The sequence below is a fragment of the Gekko japonicus genome, unplaced genomic scaffold, assembly GCF_001447785.1.
Source record: "Gekko japonicus isolate JY-2015 unplaced genomic scaffold, Gekko_japonicus_V1.1 scaffold1311, whole genome shotgun sequence".
Classification (NCBI taxonomy): Eukaryota; Metazoa; Chordata; class Lepidosauria; order Squamata; family Gekkonidae; genus Gekko; species Gekko japonicus.
This window is the reverse complement of record NW_015168086.1, coordinates 158348-177219: the sequence shown is the minus strand read 5'-3', so window position 1 is coordinate 177219 and position 18872 is coordinate 158348. Positions and strand designations below refer to the sequence as shown.

General features: G+C 47.8%; 1 protein-coding gene across 1 annotated transcript in view; it reads right to left on the bottom strand.

The window, feature by feature from the left end:
• COL4A2 (collagen, type IV, alpha 2) overlaps positions 1-18872 on the bottom strand; it is a 218161-nt gene that overhangs the window by 99872 nt on the left and 99417 nt on the right. The window contains exons 4-7 of the mRNA XM_015414706.1: positions 10562-10696; positions 10051-10095; positions 3834-3950; positions 2494-2563 (exon numbers count right to left, since the gene is read on the bottom strand). Of these exons, the coding sequence (XP_015270192.1) occupies positions 2494-2563; positions 3834-3950; positions 10051-10095; positions 10562-10696 (367 nt within the window). The remainder of the gene's footprint in view (positions 1-2493; positions 2564-3833; positions 3951-10050; positions 10096-10561; positions 10697-18872) is intronic.

Here is an 18872-nt window from a genome sequence, read left to right as displayed (position 1 = left end):
GAGCATCAGCAACGCGGGTGTTTCACAGAGCTCTTTCAGGCACAAGCAGAACTCTCCCTCTTCCCCCCCCCCCCCGGACTCCACAGAGATAGTCCGCTGTTCACCTAGCAGATTTATGAGATGGATCAAGCGTAACAACAGTAATAGACTGCAGGCATCCCAATTCACAGTGTTCCCTCTAAGCTGAGTTAGTGTGAGCTAGTAAAGGTAAATGTTCCCTTGCTCGAAAGCCAGTCGAATCCGACTCTAGGGTTGCGGTGCTCATCTCTGTTTCAAAGCCAAAGAGCCAGCGCTGTCCGAAGACGTTTCCGTGGTCATGTGGCCGGCATGACTAAACACCAAGGCGCACGGAACGCTGTTACCTTCCCACTGAAGTGGTACCTATTTATCTACTTGCAATTTCTTACTTTTGAACTGCTAGGTTGGCAGGAGCTGGAACTAGAGACGGGAGCTCACTCCGTCATGCGGCACCCGGGTCTCGAACTGCTGAACTACCGACCTTCCACAGCCTGCAGTTCAGCGTCTTAACCACTTGAGCCACTGCAGCTCAGTGTGAGCTAGCTCATGGTTTTTTTAGCCTCTGGCTCACACATATTTGTCTTCGCTCAGGAAGGATGGCTCCAAAGCAAACTAATTTGTGCAGCAGGCAAATCGCTCGCTCACAACTTTAACGTCCGTAGCTCACAGAGTAGAATTTTTGCTCACAGGACTCCACAGCTTAGAGGGAGCATTCCCAAACCAATGGATGTGAATGATTGCAGTCACAAATGCATGCGGATTTAATTCATATTAATAGACACACTTCGTATAGACCCCTATATGGAACAGGCATCCAGTGAGCCAGCTTGGTAAAACATCTGTCTGTCTGGAATAGGTGGGCATCCCGAACTTAGGCAGATCATGAACTCTGTGAACTTAGGCAGATCATGAGAAGGAGGGCAGAAGAAGAAGAAGAAGAGATTGGATTTATGCCCCGCCCTTCACTCCCCAAAGGAGTCTCAGAGTGGCTTACAAACTTGGATTTATACCCCGCCCTTCACTACCCAAAGGAGTCTCAGAGCGGCTTACAAACTCCTTTCCCTTCCCCTCCCCACAACAGACACCCTGGGAAGCGGGTGGGGCTGAGAGAACTCTGACAGAGACTGCTCTTTTTCAAGGACAGCTCTCATCAGAACTACAGCTTGCCCAAGGTCATCCAGCCAGGTGCAAGTGGAGGAGTGGGGAATCAAACCCGGTTCTCCCAGGTTAGAGTCCGCGCACTTCACCACGACACCAAACTGACAGGAAGGGTTGCCTCAGTGCTCAGTTCTTGCGGCCCCTTCTCACACACCCAGGGAAATGCTGATTGCCACTTTGGGGTCAGGAAGCAATTTTTCTCCAGGCTGGTTTGTCCAGGGATCCTGGAGGTTTTTTGTCATCTTCTGGGTGAGGAACAGCGGTCCCTGTGGGTGTGGAGGGGGAGGTATTTGTGAATTTCCTGCCTTGTGCAGGGGGTTGGGCTAGATGACCCTGGTGGTCCCTTCCAACTCTATGATTTCTATGATCCTGATCTGCATGGCCAAGACTAGCCTGATCTTGTTAGAAGCTAAGCAGGGTTGGCCCTAGTTCTTGTGCCTTGAAAACCCCACCAGGGGTCGCCTTCAGTCGGCCGTGACTAGACGGCACCAAGATGTGGGCTCAGTGGGAAGCCTGTAAAGATGGTGGCCACCTGACAGCACTGATGATCCTGTGAACTCATGCAGATCACAAGAAGGGAGGGCAGGAAGGATTGAATCAGCGGTTAGTTCCTGTGGCCTTTTCTTACATGCCCAAGAGAAATGCTGATCACCACGTTGGGGTCAGGTAGCAATTTTTCTCCAGGCCGGTTTGGCCAGGGATCCTGGAGGGGTTTTTTTGCCCTCTTCTAGGCATAGAGCAGGGGTCACTGGGGGTGGGGGGGTATTTGTGAATTTCCTGCATAGTGAAGAAGAAGAGATTGGATTTATACCCCACCCTTCACTTGGAGTCTCAGAGCGGCTTACAAACTCCTTTCCCTTCCCCTCCCCACAACAGACACCCTGTGAGGTGGGTGGGGCTGAGAGAGCTCTGACAGAAACTGCTCTTTTTCAAGGACAGCTGTCCCAGAGCTTGTGACTGACCCAAGGTCACATCAGCAGGTGCAAGTGGAGGAGTGGGGGAATCAAACCCGGTTCTCCCAGATTAGAGTCCGCACACTTAACCACTACACCAAACTGGCTCTCTCCTCTCTCTCTCTCTCTCTCTCTCTCTCTCTCTCTCTCTCTCTCTCACGGTGCAGTGGGTTGGACTAGATGACCCTGGAGGTCCCTTCCAACTCTATGCGTCTATGATTCCTGCTCCCGTCTTTAGGGCACAGAACAGAACTGGGCAGCAGTGCTCAGCCAAAACTCTGTACCCGCCCCCTCTCTAGCCTTCCTTCGCTCTGCCTCCGTGGCTTCCAACTGCCCCATCCAGGAGTCAGACCCCTTCGCTTGCCTTCCCTTTCTCCTGTCCCTTCCTCCACTTGCCCAAGGGCTTGGCCATCGCTTGCCCATGTGCAGGAGGACTGCGGCAGAAGAGAGCTGGAGGAGTCAATCCAAGAAGCCTGTTTCTCAGAAGGAGTGATCTCTTCCCAGGCCCATAGCCAGGAATTCTGTGGCTATGTTTTTCGTCTGATGGGGCTGAAGTTCTCAGTGCAGAAAGAAAAGCCAGAATTCTGAGGATTCTGACTCAGCCATTCTTCTCTCTTTTTGAGTCTTCTCAAGCTGCCTATTCTACAGAGGTGTTCATATGCTAGCAATCACCCATAGCCCATTAACCATTTAGCCAAAAGAAAGCTGCTCCCAGGAGAGATCTCTAAATTGCAAGCTGTCCACCACTTTAGAGGACAGTTCTCAGCTGCTGCAAGTTAATCACTTCTGCCAGCCTCAGCAATAATTCTGAGAACAAGCCGGCAGGTGGAGGTGATGACTTCTAGAGTCAAGAAAACTAACCCTTAGGCAGAAAAACTCTCTTAAAGGAGACCAGTTTCTTGACATAGAGTTAGAAGGGATCCTAGAGGTCACCTACTCCAACCCCCTTGCTCAATGTGGGAATTAGTCAACTACAGCACCCCACTCTTCTTAAAGGAGCACACGCCTTTAAAAATGTTTTTAAATGATTGAAAAAAGCATTTACGGGAAAATTCTTGCTGTGACTGTGCCTTTAAGAAAGAGGGCAGAACCCCCCCAAACCCCACCATAACTATGGGCCTGTCCCTTCCTCTCTGCTGGGGAAACGCATGACTGCTTAGGCACAACTCTCCACCTCTGGATCACTGTTCAGACTACAAGACACCCTGTGAGGTAGGTGGGGCTGAGAAACTCTCCTGAGAACTGCCCTTGAGTGAACAGCTCTGAGAGAACTTGTGACTGACCCAAGGTCACACCAGCAGCTGCATGTGGAGGAGCGGGGAATCAAACCTGGCTCTCCCAGAATTAGAGTCCGCGCTCCTAACCACGACACCAAACTGGCTCTGCCGCTGTGCCACGGCCCCTCCCCATGCAGACGCAGTCAGTGAGTATGAACAACATTCAGCAACTCAGTGCACTGGGATGCCTGCTCATAATCACAGCAGCACACAGTTCATACTTCCCTGGGCCTACGCTGAGACTTAGGATTTCAATTCCTTATACCCTGGAAATGCTTTCATTAATTGGAATCTGGCATTGAGGATCCATTGGGTAACAGGTACAGAATTTGATCCCGGTTCAACGGGACAGAGCTGAGTCTCTGTAGATGCTTGGGCAGTATTCATTAGGGTTGTGTGGTATATACAGTCACTGCTGGCCACTTACAAAGAAACCAGGCAAGCCTGGAGTCCCCGGGGTTCCCTCCTGGCCAGGGTCTCCCCTGGTCCCATTGCAGCCATCGTGGCCAGGTTTCCCCCGAGATCCACCTTGACCCGGATGACCCTGTGGAGAGAGAACAAAGAAAAAAGGATGTTCCATCTGACCGTATGCTTCTGTTTTCGTCTCCCCCGGCTTCCATGCAGCTTCCGGAATTCTCACCAGCTCCGTGGGAAAAAATGCAGTAAAAAAAAGTAGTATCTCTGCAGTTTAAACCGAGGTGCCTTTGTGAATAGCACCAGCACCAAGGGGATGATATATGATGCACTCACCAGGAATGCGTTGGGAAGAGTGCAGGAGGAAGAGGAGGAAGGGGAGGGGGAGGAGGAGAAGTCCAGCTATGATCTGTTTCTCTTCTATAATTCAAAGACCTAAGGCTACAATTCAAAGACCTAAGTGGAAGTGTGACTGCAAAGAAGGAAGGAAAACTTACTCGCGCAGCACTGAACGCGCCCTTCTTTAAACCGGGTCACCTTGCCCGGGCATGTACTGGTAGCACACTACAGGATTTATAGCCCCAGCAGGCGCTGCACAGATGTGCTGACTCGGTATGCCTCAGAGGGTCCAACATAAACAACCTGCTGCAAATGTGCAAACCACACGGCCAAGACCTTCCGACTCGTCTGGAACCGGGCCTTATTCCTAGCACGTCTACCATGATTTAGACAAACACCCCTTGCAAAATGACAGAGTGCGGGAGTGGTAAAATTAAGGGGTGTCCATGGAAGCAGAGAATAGCTGGGGTATTTTTTTTTAAGTGTGTGACCATCCTAAAGAAGCACCTGTCCTATGGGGAGAAGAAGGTAGGCCTGCCTCCAGAGGCCCATAGGGTGGCCAACCCAACTGGTGGTGGTTCATGAACTCTGCAGTGCTTTGCGACTCCCCTACAGGACACGAAGATCCTTAAGAGGCACTATCGGTCTCCATTCCCTAGTTTCTTCGCTGCCACCAAAGTAAGACAGCTTTGAAATTCATGGCAGGGTTTGGACGCAGGGTGTAGGAATGAACATAGAGATGGAAATACCAGAAAAAGGCTGCGGTCACACTGGCGGCTTGGAGCGGTATAGTAAAGGTAAAGGTTTCCCTTGCTTGAAAGGCAGTCGAATCCGACTCTAGGGATGCGGTGCTCATCTCCGTTTCCAAGCCGAAGAGCCAGCACTGTCCGAAGACGTTTCCGTGGTCATGTGGCCGGCATGACTAGACGCCGAGGCGCACGGAACGCTGTTACCTTCCCACCGAAGCGGGACCTATTTATCTACTTGCAATTTCTTCCTTTCGAACTGCTAGGTTGGCAGGAGCTGGGGCCAGCGACGGGAGCTCACTCCGTCATGCGGCACTTGGGTCTCAAACTGCCGAACTACCGACCTTCCGGTCTGCAGTTCAGCGTCTTAACCACTTGAGCCACCGCAGCTCCTTTGGAGCGGTATGGTGGTGCCTTAAATTGTACTTGTTCAAAGTGCAGTGGAGTATTCCATCCAGACCACGCACCCTGTGAGGAGGTTACCCATGCTGTCGTTCTGGGGGTGGGGGGAGTCCACATTAGGGTTGCGCTTCAACCACGGGATGAGCCGTAAGAGTGGGTTTTATTTAAATGCAAGTGGTGGATGTACATATGCGCTCCTGCAATGTGCAGCAACTAAAAGGCAGCAACTAAAAAAACAGTGGTGGAAACAGATCTGCAAGTTCAGACGTCCCTTCCGGGTTCCTTTCGCTGCAACAGAGTTCAGACGACGGAAAACCCGGAGGGAACCCCCGAACAACCCGTTCATACCGGACTTTCCCTGGCAGAGGTCATTTCGGGGGGGGATCACAGTTCCCCCGGGTGAGGTACGGGGGCGGGGCACATGACGAAGCCCCGCCCCCGCTTCCGGCCGCCCCGCTTCCGGCCCTCATTCAGCCAGGAGGAGGCAGGAGAAGAGGGAGGGTAAGTTGCTTCCTCCCTGCCTCTCCCCACCCCTGCCTGCCTGGGGCCAGGGAGGGCCTTCGCGGGGCTTCCTTGCACTCCCGCCAGCCTTGCAGGTCCACCGCCGGGCCCCTCATGGGGCTCAGCAGTGGAGCTGCAAGACTGGCGGTGGCGGCCGGGACAGGTGGGGGTGGGGTGTGTGGCCTTATGACACACTTCCGGTGATGTCAGGGGGTGTGGCCTTATGACACACTTCTGGTGATGTCAGGGGCATATGCTAATGAGTTATGCTAATGAGTTCCCCTAGCTCTTTTTCTACGAAACGACCCCTGTTCCCTGGTATCTGTTTATTCCACTTCCACTGCGAAACAGCACGGGCTGCTGATGACTGCGCCACGGGAGGCAGATGTTCTTGTCTGGAGGGGTCCATTAATCCCCTCAGGTAGTGCCACTATAGTGCCAGAAACTGTGCATGTGACCACAACCAAACACCTCCCACTTGGTTTCAGTTCGAGCTGGGAAAGCCCGGCAGCACTGTATGTGCGGGGTGCAGCAAAATATGGTTGGAGGGGCCCGGCCACAATTGGATATGCACACGGTGCCCTTTGTGGTGTCAGGGCACTTCCATGATCTTATGCGCATGCTCCTGTCCAAGTGCGTCCCCATCTCATGTTTCCTGGGCCACTTCTGGCATCCACGCTTCAGATGGGCTACTCATGCCTTCAGTGGTTACTCGCGGGAGAGAAACGTTGGCCCAGTTTGTACTCTTATTGGTTATTCCTAATGCAAATCTTCCAGCAGTATACCTCTATCAACTCATAGCTCCAAATTTGCATAGAGCCATATCCTTGGCTAGATTTAATGTTCTTCCTTCAGCTATCTTATCTGGCAGATTCCAAGGGATTCCCTATCCTAGCAGGTGCTGTCCTTGTATGAAGGATTGTGTTGAAACTGTTGCCCATGTCCTTTTCCAGTGCCCTCTCTATTTGGCGTCCCGTCGGGATCTTCTATATCCCATATTAGGCCATTTTTTAGAGACCCCTGATGATTTTAAGCTCCTTTTCTTGCTCGATAACTCAGATACAGAAATAACTGAAATAGCAGCAAAGTTTCTCTGCAGTGCCATGGCCCTACGGCCTGATAAATGATATTATGAATTAGGTTTTTTATGATGATACTCTGTGATGTTACTCGGCAATTTTAATTTGACTCTGTATGTACTTAGATTACTGTATCTTTATTTATATGCCAATAAAAGGCTTTGGATTGAGTGTACTCTTATTGGATTTAGTTTTCTGTATCTCTCAGCAGCTAGCTTTCCTTTTTTAAAAAAAAATATCAACAAAGGTTTATTCACTGTTTTCCACATGTAACAATACAAGAATATAACAACATAATGATGAGAAGAGCCAAAGGAATAACAACAAACATTAGTTAACGTTATCTAAATACTTAAGGAGATATCATTATGCTCATTAACATAACATCTATCTTGCTGCTAGCAACAGTTCATGGGTGGGTTAGTAGCTTTAACCTATATGTTACTTTAAATAATTCTATTTTCAGAAACAAAGCCAGTAGTTATCATTAGCAAAAGAGGGAACCACTTCCTTTTCTGAGAGAAACTGAATTATTGGAAACCGCTTACATATGAATGGTGTTTGATAATCCTCGTTAGTGTGATTTGCTATGCCATCCGCTATTTTCCCCATAATAAATTGCATCCAAAGCTTATCATACCATAGGTCTAATGACGGGCCTGAGTGATTTCCATCTTTCCTGATTTACTGGCGTATTAAGAAGAAAAAGGAACTGGACAGGTTAAAAGGTATTCTTGGACACTTACCTTTTCAAAGCCATATAGCCATAGATAGCCTTGCCATATCCAGAGCACTGCCCTTGCCTACGGGCACTCACCTTGAAAAGAGTGGAAACCTCCCACACACAACTATAGTCGTTTTCAGTTACACCAGCAGGTGTCATGGAAGTTCTATATAGAACTGTATCTATACCTCCTGAAAGTGAGCTTTTAGATAAAAAGATCACCAAAGAGGACCCTGCTGACAGAGATATTTTGCTGCCCAATCTGTCCACAGCAAATAAGGTCTAATGGGCGCTCAAAGGTATCCCATATTGGATAAGATACACATAGATAAGTTTGACTGGGAACACATTATTTCACTATAGCTTAGGTAAAGGTTCCCTTGTTCGAAAGCCAGTCGAATCCGACTCTAGGGTTGCGGTGCTCATCTCCGTTTCAAAGCTGAAGAGCCAGTGCTGTCCGAAGACATTTCCATGGTCATGTGGCCAGCATGACTAAACACCAAGGTGCACGGAACGCTGTTACCTTCCCACCAAAGTGGTACCTATTTATCTACTTGCAATTTCTTGCTTTCGAACTGCTGGGTTGGCAGGAGCTGGAACTAGAGACGGGAGCTCACTCCGTCATGCGGCACACTCGTGTCTCGAACTGATGAACTACTGTTCTATACTACCGTGTTTCCCCGAAAATAAGACACTGTCTTATATTTATTTTTTCTCAAGAAGACACACTAGGGCTTATACCACAAATGCATAGAAATCCTGCTAGGGCTTATTTTTGGGGTAGGTCTTATTTTCGGGAAAACAGGGTATATATATATATATACACACACAATAAATGATACACTGTACATGGGAGTTTGCGCAACCACATTATAGAAAAGCATACAGTCTTTGAACGGGATAACACTAAGTCCTACTTTTCCTGTATGTACTATGCATGTATTACATTTGAACAGCTTTTTACAATTTATATGCAATTTTACTGTACTGTTTGTAATTTACCAAAAACTTAATAAAATGTATTTTAAAATAATAATAATAATGGGCGCTCAAAGAGACAAAGATTACACATCTTGTGTCATTTGTAAAATATAAATTATAGGCTGGTGCAGCCTCAGTTTATCTCAAAGCCCTGTGGGGACTTTAAGCCTTCAACTTCCATTGCCTGACTTTAAACAGTAAAGCCAAGTAGAGGTCAAAGGGGTTAAACCCTCTCCCTTCCTTGCACGGCCCCAAGGCAAACTGAGGCTTCAGAAGGCTTCAGAAGACTGGCCACTGTGTGACACAGAGTGTTGGACTGGATGGGCCTTTGGCCTGATCCAACATTGGCGTCTCTTATGTTCTTATGTTCTTAAGGCTATAATTTGTATTTATTGGCGGACAAATATGAAAGTAATCTTTGTCTCATCTGTCTGAGCCTTCAGTGAGGCAGGAAGTGAAATCTGGTCTTCCCATGCATCTAACCCCCAAGGATCTATATATACCGCAGAAGGAAGACATTTTCTGTGGGGAAGCATAAGAAAACTGTACTTAGTTGGCCAATGTGATAACTGAATGTGCACCTATTGTACTGCATGCTATTTAAAGAGGTGACTGGCCAGAGCATCTTAGCATAGACACATCATGTGACGACGGTATATGTGTGATCGTTGCACATAAAACTTGGTGCGGTTTTCATCCTGTTCCCTTGTTTCCTGTGTCAGAAATGTATGACATTGGAAGTATGCAGTGTTGTATCACTGTATGTCCTTATATAGTCAAATGACCATCCCAACTATTCCATGTGCTGAAAATTCCACGAAAGTTGAGGTAATTTCTGTAATTGACAATGGAGCCCAAAAGATAGGTTAAGGGTTCTCTGGTATTGGCTCTGCAAAGCAACATACAGAGAAAAGCGTAGGCGGGAGAGACAGGAATCTGAAAATAGACATTTGGAACATGTTTGGATTTCTGCCTGTGGGTGGTAGACAAAGGCCTGGTGTCAAAGGGCGCTGCGAGAAGAGGCTACATCTGGGAAATCTGCTTGGGGATTTCTGTGAAAACAGTCTAGAAATTAAAAAAAATCTTCTTTGCTTATTACTTCATACCTCGATATACGAACTTTAAAAATGACACAAGGCATTGTTGAACGAAACAATAATGCTGTCCCACGAACTGCTCGCGGCGTTCGTATTCCATGATTGAGGAAGATTCGCACACCTTCATCACTTCTTCAAAACCTCCCTTATTGTCTCTAGGATCACAAGATACCTCTCATTTCCTACAAAAGTTGGCATACGTGTGACCGAGCCCAACAGGCAAGAAGAGATTTACAGTGCCATCATGAACACAGACACACTCTTCTATCTCCACTGAAGTCAACGGGCTTTAAAGGTTGTAACTTTGCTTTGGTTTCCAGAAATTCAGCCTTCCCAATTACCAGAATGAACAGCAACTTACGGGAACGCCATCTGCGCCGGGAAATCCAGTGACCCCTCTTTGACCCTAGGATTTAAAAAAAACGAAGAAAATAATAATTCTGTCTGTTTGTTCTTCACAATGAGGCTGGTCTTTGGGGGTATTGCCCCATTATTTCATTAATTACCCCACATTTCCCTTACAGTTCAAAATGAACTATTGCTTCAGACCAACAAGGCTGCCCACCATGGTTCAAAATGACTTATATTAATAGTTAAAATATTTCCAGAATAGCAAATCCCAGATATCTCCCACCTCCCTTAAGAGATGTCTACCATTCAGACCCCCTTAAAAGCCCTGGCAAATAGGCAGGATTTGCAGCACCCTTTGCCTCTTCAGGAAACCCATCCCACAGCCATGAAGGGAAAGGCCCGCACTCAGGTCAGTGCCAGACAGGCCATCCTAAGTGTTGGGACAGCCAATAGGTGGGCTGCCGGAAGACCATAGCTGGTGCTCAGGGACCTAAGGAAAGAGACAATCCTTCAGACATTACCACTTCTCCTGTTGGTCCAGATATTCCTGGTCGGCCTCTTTCGCCTTTGTCCCCTTTGTGCCCTGGCAGACCTGGGATGCCTTCCACTCCAGGGGGTCCCGAGAGCCCCTGCTGCCCAAGTGATCCTGGTTGGCCCTGAGAATCACAACAGATCAATCCTTCAGCCATACATGAAGAACACAATGAAGAAATCTGCCCCTTTCCTTGTGAAAAAGGAAAACGGTTATTTTAAACCCAGCAATCCCATTTCTTTGATCAGTAACGAGCATCTGGGGATGTGCATTCATTTAATGTCTAATCAAATAACCCTCCCCTGTTAATTTCTTATATGTGACAAAAGCAAATAAAACAATAATATTTGATATATTCAGATCTTTGTTATTCCGGTTGCCTTGCTTTGAGTTCACAGAGGTCAGAGAGAGGGGAAGATAGCAATGAGATACTGTAACTGACAGGGAAGCTTTCCAATGAGCAGATCTTGCCACTGAACAGAACTGAGCTAAGAGGGTTTTCTGGGCATAGTGGCGCCTTTCACATTACCATGCTAAACTGGATGTTATCCGTTGTTGGCCCAATTTTGAGCAACGCGATGCGGGGACAGGGGTTTCATACAGCGAATTTCATTCCATCAATGAGACATCTCTGAAGTGCTGTGGCCATTTCAAACAGCACCGCTTTTTTCCCCTGCCCCTTTCCGCCGTGCTTGGAGAGAATCTTTTTGATTCTATGTAAGGAAGCAATACACCGAAGGAGACTTTTTGCCCGTGCAAATGCTGTACAAGTTCTGTTTGCAGCTTTCTTACTGTATTGCTGTGCTGACTGATCTACCCGTGACAGAGCAAAGACTAAACTAAACATGGCATTAGAGAGCGATTGCTGGAACTCCCTATGAGGCCATCTGGATTGGTCCATGTGCTAGGGAAACGGAAGTTAACATTTCCTCACATCAATTCCTAATCTCTCTCTATGAGAGAGGGAGGAAGATTAGGAACTGATGTGAGGAAAAGTTAACTTCCTCACGTATATATTAAAGTTAACACACACACACACACACTTATATATACACCTGTGAAGAGATCTGATCGTGGCTATCTCCACATCTAATCTAACTGAGCTCCCAAATGTGACATAAAAAAGCAGCCTCCAGCAATGAAGAAATTATTAATTGCTCCCAGAGACACACATTGCAAGTGTAATATCTGGCTCCGGGAATAGGAAACCTTCGCTGTCTCTGTAAGATGAACTCAGCTGAAGCCTGCAGGAATGAGTCTGACACATATTCGTGAGGTAAAATTTCTAACAGGGAGTTTGATTTGTGGCAGGAGGTGGTCTTCTGGAGGGGTAACAGAGCCTGTCTTAACGGTTATGTTAGCACTAACAGAAACGTCATCGTGATGGTGTGTGGCCAGCCGCACGTTATTCCCAAGGAGCCCGTCTGTCAGCAATTATACCATCAGTCTGGGTACGGAGATAACACACAGTGGAATTCTGTTTTAAAACGTTAGACCCCATTCCCCGTTTGGATTTTTCTAGATTTTAAATCTTTGGGAATGGCCGGTAGATGGCAGTAATTGTTCACAATGTTTCCGGCAGCACAGACGGGCGGAAACCACAGACAAGCTTATAGGGATTCCTTGCAGTTCTAATTCTGGGACTGTGTTAGTAGGTAAGTGGGTCAAGAGAGGAAGGAAGGCAGTAGGCTAGGCTGTTTCAATATCTGCCGGTCCTCTAGGCAAGGAAGTTTCCCCCAAATGACCAGGAACAACATGTGAGTTCCAGTTGCCCTCCTGAAAAACAGGCAGGCCTTGCGTTTCTCTCACTGACCGAGGGTTGCTGGCTCCAGGTTGGGAAATACCTGGGCATTCTGGGGGTGGAGCTTGAGGAGGGCGGGGTTTGGGGAGGGACCTCCGCGGAGTATAACGCCATATAGTCCACCCTCCAAGGTAGCCATTTTCTCCAGGTGAACTGATCTTTGTTGGCCGGAGATCAGTTGTAATCCCAGGAGGTCTTCAGCCACCACAAGGTTGGTAACCTACATGTGAGGTGCTCTGCTGTGAAAACCAAGTGTCCTGCTTCCTGCACAGAGCAAAAGACCAACTTGGGCCCCTGCCACACGGGGGGGGGGAGTACGGCCAAAGTGCGGCTTTTTAAAGGTGCACCAAAAGAAACACGCGGCGGCGGGATCACATAGATCCCCTGAGCTGCCGCGCAGTTCCTCCCCAGCATGATCAGATGCCGGGGGGGGGGAAGGCGCTTGCTGCGGTGCTGCAGGTAAGTCCTCCTCTGTAGGAGGTTCTTTTTTGCAGCGGGTTTCCCGGGTGTAGGGACAGATCGGGGACGGGCGTGCGCCGCTTCCCAGATGTTGCGGTGAGATCGCGGCCGTTTGCTGCGCCCCCGATCCGTCCCTCTCCCGGGCCAAAATCTCCCATGTGACCAGGGCCTTGTATTTATAATTAACATTCCCCCTCTTTCGGGGGAAAAAATTATGATACAAAATTGGTAAAGAAAATTAACCACAGGCCAGGTATGGGAAACATTAGGAGGTTCTGTGACCTTTTATTTCAGTTTTCTAACACACTGTGGTGCTTTCCCTCGGGATCTCTGAATCCTGGGGGTGCAGAATTTCTCCTTGTGTTTGTCATCTCCATGGACACAGCGGGGAAATGGGACTGAGGAGGTTGCTCTACAATCGTGGATAACCGGCAAAATGGCTGACCTACCACTGGGGATTGGCTCATGTGGGTGGTGATGTTTGGCCTGTATCTCTCACTGTGTGGGTTGAAGGGAAGCTTGTGGCCCCTGCAGTGCATCTGGGCTCACCTTTCTCCCGGCTGCCGGCAGTGTGGGAAGATTTGAGGGATGAATCCTCTACCCATTGTCACTGTCTGGACTTAGGCTACCTGACTGGCCCCAAGGGAGGTACTGCTAATACTGCTGATGCATGTTTTAGAGCCATCAAAATATTTTGGGGTGGCAGACCCTCAGGATTTTGCCACAATAAAACCAGTAGGAATGTCAACAACCCCCTAAGCACCCAGTGTTTCCCCCTGTGTATGAAAGTGCAACAGACTTTACAAGAACAGCATTTCTCAGTTCCAGAGCCACCACAGAAAAGACCCTGCTCCTGACAGAGGACACCTACAGAAGCAGGGTTTCACAAGTAGGTCTGCAGGCTCCAGAAGGCTTATGTGGGAGAAGCCGTCCTCAGGAATCCCAATCAAATAATGCTTTAAAGGTCAACATGAGTACCTGAAGCTGATCCCCATAAACAAAACCAACCAATGGAAATGTTATAGAACAGGTGCAATGTGTTCTCACTAACTTATACCCATCAACGCATGTGCAGCAGCATTCTGTACCCACTATAATTTCGAAACTGTCTCTAGGCACAGCTCAATGCAGAATACTTGGAAGTAGCCTAATCCCAGTATGTGATCACACAAGCAGTTTGGCCTGACATAGCCACACTCCTCTCCTCCAGATCAAATGACCACAATCAAACGCACACATCTGGCTCCCGTCCTGTGCTCCACTTGTCCCTACCTTATGCTAAAATGACTCCAACATGGATTAGCTAGCCATCGGCAAATTCCAGTGGCTACCTTGGCGAGGCGCTTCCACGATGGGTTTCTGGGCATCTGATCAGCATGGGCTCCATGGAAACGCACGAGCAGTATGATCATTCCACTCTGTTTCCAGTGCGTCCTTTTTCTCCCAACCCCACTCCGATGTGCGCTTCAGTGCCCCCACAGAACGTGGCCAGGAGCGCATGTGCACTTGTCTGCTTCTGCGCGCACACAGCGGGACTTAGGGAAAAAACCCAACCCGGCCATAAGTCTATGGTTGTGGTGCATTAGCGATGTGAACGACCAACCATGGGCCCGCAGCACTATGATACCAGCTTAGGGGGCGCTGTGTGATCAGCGCAAAGCATCTCAAACGCAAAGTCTTATCTAGAGCTGATATACTGCTGCGGCAAACTTTTCGTGTGACCACACCCTCAAAGTCAACGAGATTGCCAGTTCTCCACCTTCCAGCAGTGGGTGTGGTACACCAAAGATGGGAGAAGGTACGCCTGGCCATGAGATGCCAGCAGCATCCCAAAATTACCAGCCTGCCAAGTAAGGGAGAGTGTAAGCCCATTAAGGATGGGCATTTCGCCGCCAAGTCTCCACCATCATCAGCGCTGTCTGGACTGAGTTTATTTGTTCCTCGGTCCACCACTGATTGCAGATGCCCACTTAAGGAAGCCACCTGCCTCATCTGGATCAAATGAAGAAGGCCGGATATCATTTGCATCCCTGTTCTCAGCCACTGGTTTCATGCAGACGCTAAAAAGCACAGGGGTACACAACTGCCAAGGAAAGAAAACACCATTTCTCATAGTTTAGTCTAACGGGCATTTGATTTACTGCTCATTTAAACTGTGCGGCTCAGACATTTGACATTTACTCCCGGGAAATGAAAGAAATTCCAGACAAGTGATTCAGCTCCGAAATAGCTTTTCTAAAATTACAAATAATGACCAAATTAACATGAAATCTTCATTCAAGTGCCTAAGAAATCTTCACCAAGCTGCAAGCCACATCCTTGTTTGCGGGTAGTAAACTAAACAACTTGAGTGGTTTCTCTTTTTTCCCATGGCTCAATCCAATTTGTTAGATGTTTCCCCAAACTGTTTGATCTTTTGGAAAGAGCTTAAACACAGGCCCTGAAATACTCAAAGAGGACTGATTATCAAAATTCCTCACAGCAGTGCAACAATACAAAATATTTTAAGAAATATTACTTGTGGAGTTGCCTTCTTCTTTTCTGGATTTGCTGTACCTGAAGAAAATTCACAGCAAAGATGAAAGTCGAGGGAAAATCTTGATTTTCACTGTTGACTTTTCTATACATCAGTTCACGCTGGATGGGAAACTACAAGGGACCAGTGTTCCCTCTAAGGCCCCTGCCACACGGCAGGGAAAACACAGGGAAAAGTGCGGCTTTTAAAAGCCGCACCAAAGTTGAGACGCCGTGGTGGGATCCCATGGATCCCCTGAGCCGCGGCACGTCGCTCCCTGGCACAATCAGATGCCGGGGAGGAAGAGTTGGATGGGAGGGGGAGGCTGCTGAACTGCCGGGATGCGCCGGCGCAAGGACCACGCCGGCAATCCCACGGCCCGGCTTGAGGCGCTCTATCCGATGAACCACCAAGGTAGGTGGTTCTTTTTTAGTGCGGGTTTTTGGGTGGGAGGGACGGATCGGGGACGGACAGGCAACGATTCCCAGATGTTGCCGCGGGATTGCGCCCATTTGCTCCGCCCTCGTTCCGTCCCGCTCCCGCCCCAAAACCCCTCGTGTGAACAGGGCCTAAGATGAGTTAGTGTGAGCTAGCTCACAGTTTTTAGCCTCTACCTCAGGAAGGATGGCTCCAGAGCGAACTAGTTTATGCAGCAGCCAAGTTGCTTGCTTGCTACAAACTTGACTGAACATGATGGGAGAACACCAGCCACTGATTGTTGGCTCCTGTTAAAGAGAACATTATTTATATCTTTGGTCAGACAACTTCTTTTGTAGGAGCCCAAGTATTATGGTTCCAGGCCAGCAAAACTTCATTGTGGTGGACTCATTTACACAGTCAGCTGTGGCAAAGCCAAGTGAGATTTTCCTCCTCCTTTTCTTCCAGCGAAGCAACCTTGGAGACAGTGCCCAGGCCTTGGAAGATGCAAAGGGGCCGGGATAGCAATGAAGCATTCTCTGGCTGCGATCACACAAACACAATAATCCACTTTCAATACACTTCCCAACGGGATTTTACTGTGTGAACTGGCAAAATCCAATCTGAAAGTGCACTGAAAGTGGATTATTTAAAAAGTGTGATCGCAGCCTTTGTCTCCCTTCTCCAGCCACAGTGCAGCATTCTCTGTTTAGGGCAGTATCTTGCTTTCCATCAGGACTTCTAGGCCTTTATCAATTCTGTGTCAGGCAGAAGTTCAACTGGAAAAACTCACCCCACCATAGCCTCATTACTGTAGATGATGAGTTTCTAACTGACACGAGGCAACTAAAAAGCACCAGGATTCCTGCTAGAAAGGAGAGGTGGCAACCATAGTTCCCTCTAAATTACACTAGGGGACGCTGGCACATAGCATTGTAACAGGCAGCGCTGGGATTACTGCTTTCAGCCCACAAGGCATTTTCCCCTCCATTGGAAACAATGGAGGATGGTGGCACCCCCTTTTGGGGCCCATAGAATTGAGAACCCTCTGGTCCAATCTTTTTGAAAATGGGGGGGGGGGAGTTGAGGAGAGGCACCAGCAGCTCACCCAGAGCCCGAGATTGACTATAATGGTCCCCATAGGCTACAATGGAGCCAGAAAAAAATGATATTTTTTGCACACTCCTATTATGCTTTCCTGTATGATTTCTAAGCTGCCTTGAGTCACAGGGAAAATTGGGATATAAATATCTGAATACATAAGTAGTCTGGGCAGGTTGATAACATTTAAGCAGCTTCCTGTTTGTTAGGTTAGGCAGGGTTCTGATGGTGATTGTCCCTCCTCTGTTATACTTGACCTGTAATGCTGGTTGTCATATTTCACTAAAAAACACAAAGTAGACTGCAAGAGTTCCCCCCTCCAAGTACTGATGGGTTAGACCTGTTCTCTGGAAGCCAGGTCCAGTGTTCCCTCTAAGCTGAGTTAGTGTGAGCTAGATCACAGTTTTTTAGCCTCGGACTCACAGATTTTTGTCTTAGCTCAGGAAGGATGGCTCCAGAGCAAACTAATTTATGTAGTAGCCAAATTGCTCACTCACAACTTTAATGCCAGTAGCTCACAAAGTAGAATTTTTGCTCACAAGGCTCCATGGCTTAGAGGGAACATTGGCCAGGTCTACCAATATAGTGGAAAGGGGAGGGTAGACCTGTTCTCTGGAGACCAGGTCTACCAATATAGTAGAAAGGGGTGGGTGAAATTTGATTCTGTTTTCTCTTATAATGTTTAAATTATTCTTAAAACATAGTTTAAATATAATTTAAAAGGATTTATTCTGAGTTTTTACAAGGTTATGGAAGTAATCTTCTAAAACTAATTTACGTGATAGTCAAATGTAGACTCACTCACAACTTTAATGCTACTAGCTTTCCCACTCACAAGGCAGAATTTCTGCTCACAACACTGTGGAGCTTAGAGGGAACACTGTCAACTCTATTGATGTGGCCAAAGTAAAGAGAAGACACAGATGCTGGAAAGGCAAATCCAACGACTTTGAACACGAGAGAAACTTTCAAATAATGGTCTTCAGGGCAATGCTCCCTCTAAGCTGTGGAGTCTTGTGAGCAAAAATTCTACTTTGTGAGCTACGGGCATTAAAGTTGTGAGCGAGTGATTTGGCTGCTGCATAAATTAGTCTGCTCTGGAGCCATCCTTCCTGAGCGAAGACAAAAATCTGTGAGCCGGAGGCTAAACACCTGTGAGCTAGCTCACACTAACTCAGCTTAGAAGGAACACTGCTTCAGGGTTAGAAAAAAATGAACTATTTGACAATATTGAAACTAGAATATGATGTTATCTTAAGGTATACTGGAGTGACGAGGGGGGAAGCATTGCGGGAAGCCACGGGGAGGGGGAGAGTAAAATGGGGATATTGGGGGTAAAAATTGAAATACTAATGGAACTGATGACATGTCAATATTTTCATGAAAAATAAAATTGTGTTCAAAAAAAAAAGAAAAGAAAAAAATGAACTATTTGGAACAGTTTCATTTTGGTCAGGATGAGGCATCTCAAAAGGCAAAGATTTGAATGAAAAACCAGACCAAATTTGTATTTCTGAACATCTGAACGTGGTTAAGCCCCTTGGTTTGGATCCTACTACTTGGCTCATACACATCTGAATCCTTCCTCTGACCCAGTTAGACTTCCTCTAGGAGGAGAGGCTGGTTGGAAGAAGGCTCCTTGAGCCTGAGGAAGACTCCAGGCTTGGCTTAGCAGAGCGGGGAAGACACCAACTCCTGTCTATAGCATATGACAAAGTTCCACCTTTTCCTCTTGGGGTGGTGGTGGTGGAAAGTGCTGACAAGTCGCAGATGACTTATGGCAACCCTGTAAGGCTTCAAATCCTGTAAGGTTTCAAACATATGGCCCATAGGCCAAAAAAGGCCCATCCAGGACTCTTATCTGGCCCGCAAGCAACTGGTGCTGTTCTTAGCCTGTGAGGGAAAAGGCCACGGGAGACAAAAAGCACCCCCTGGAGGTTTTGGAAACAGCCTCTCTGTCAGGTCTTCCCTCAGCCCTGCCGCTTCTGTGGGAAACGCAGGAAGGCC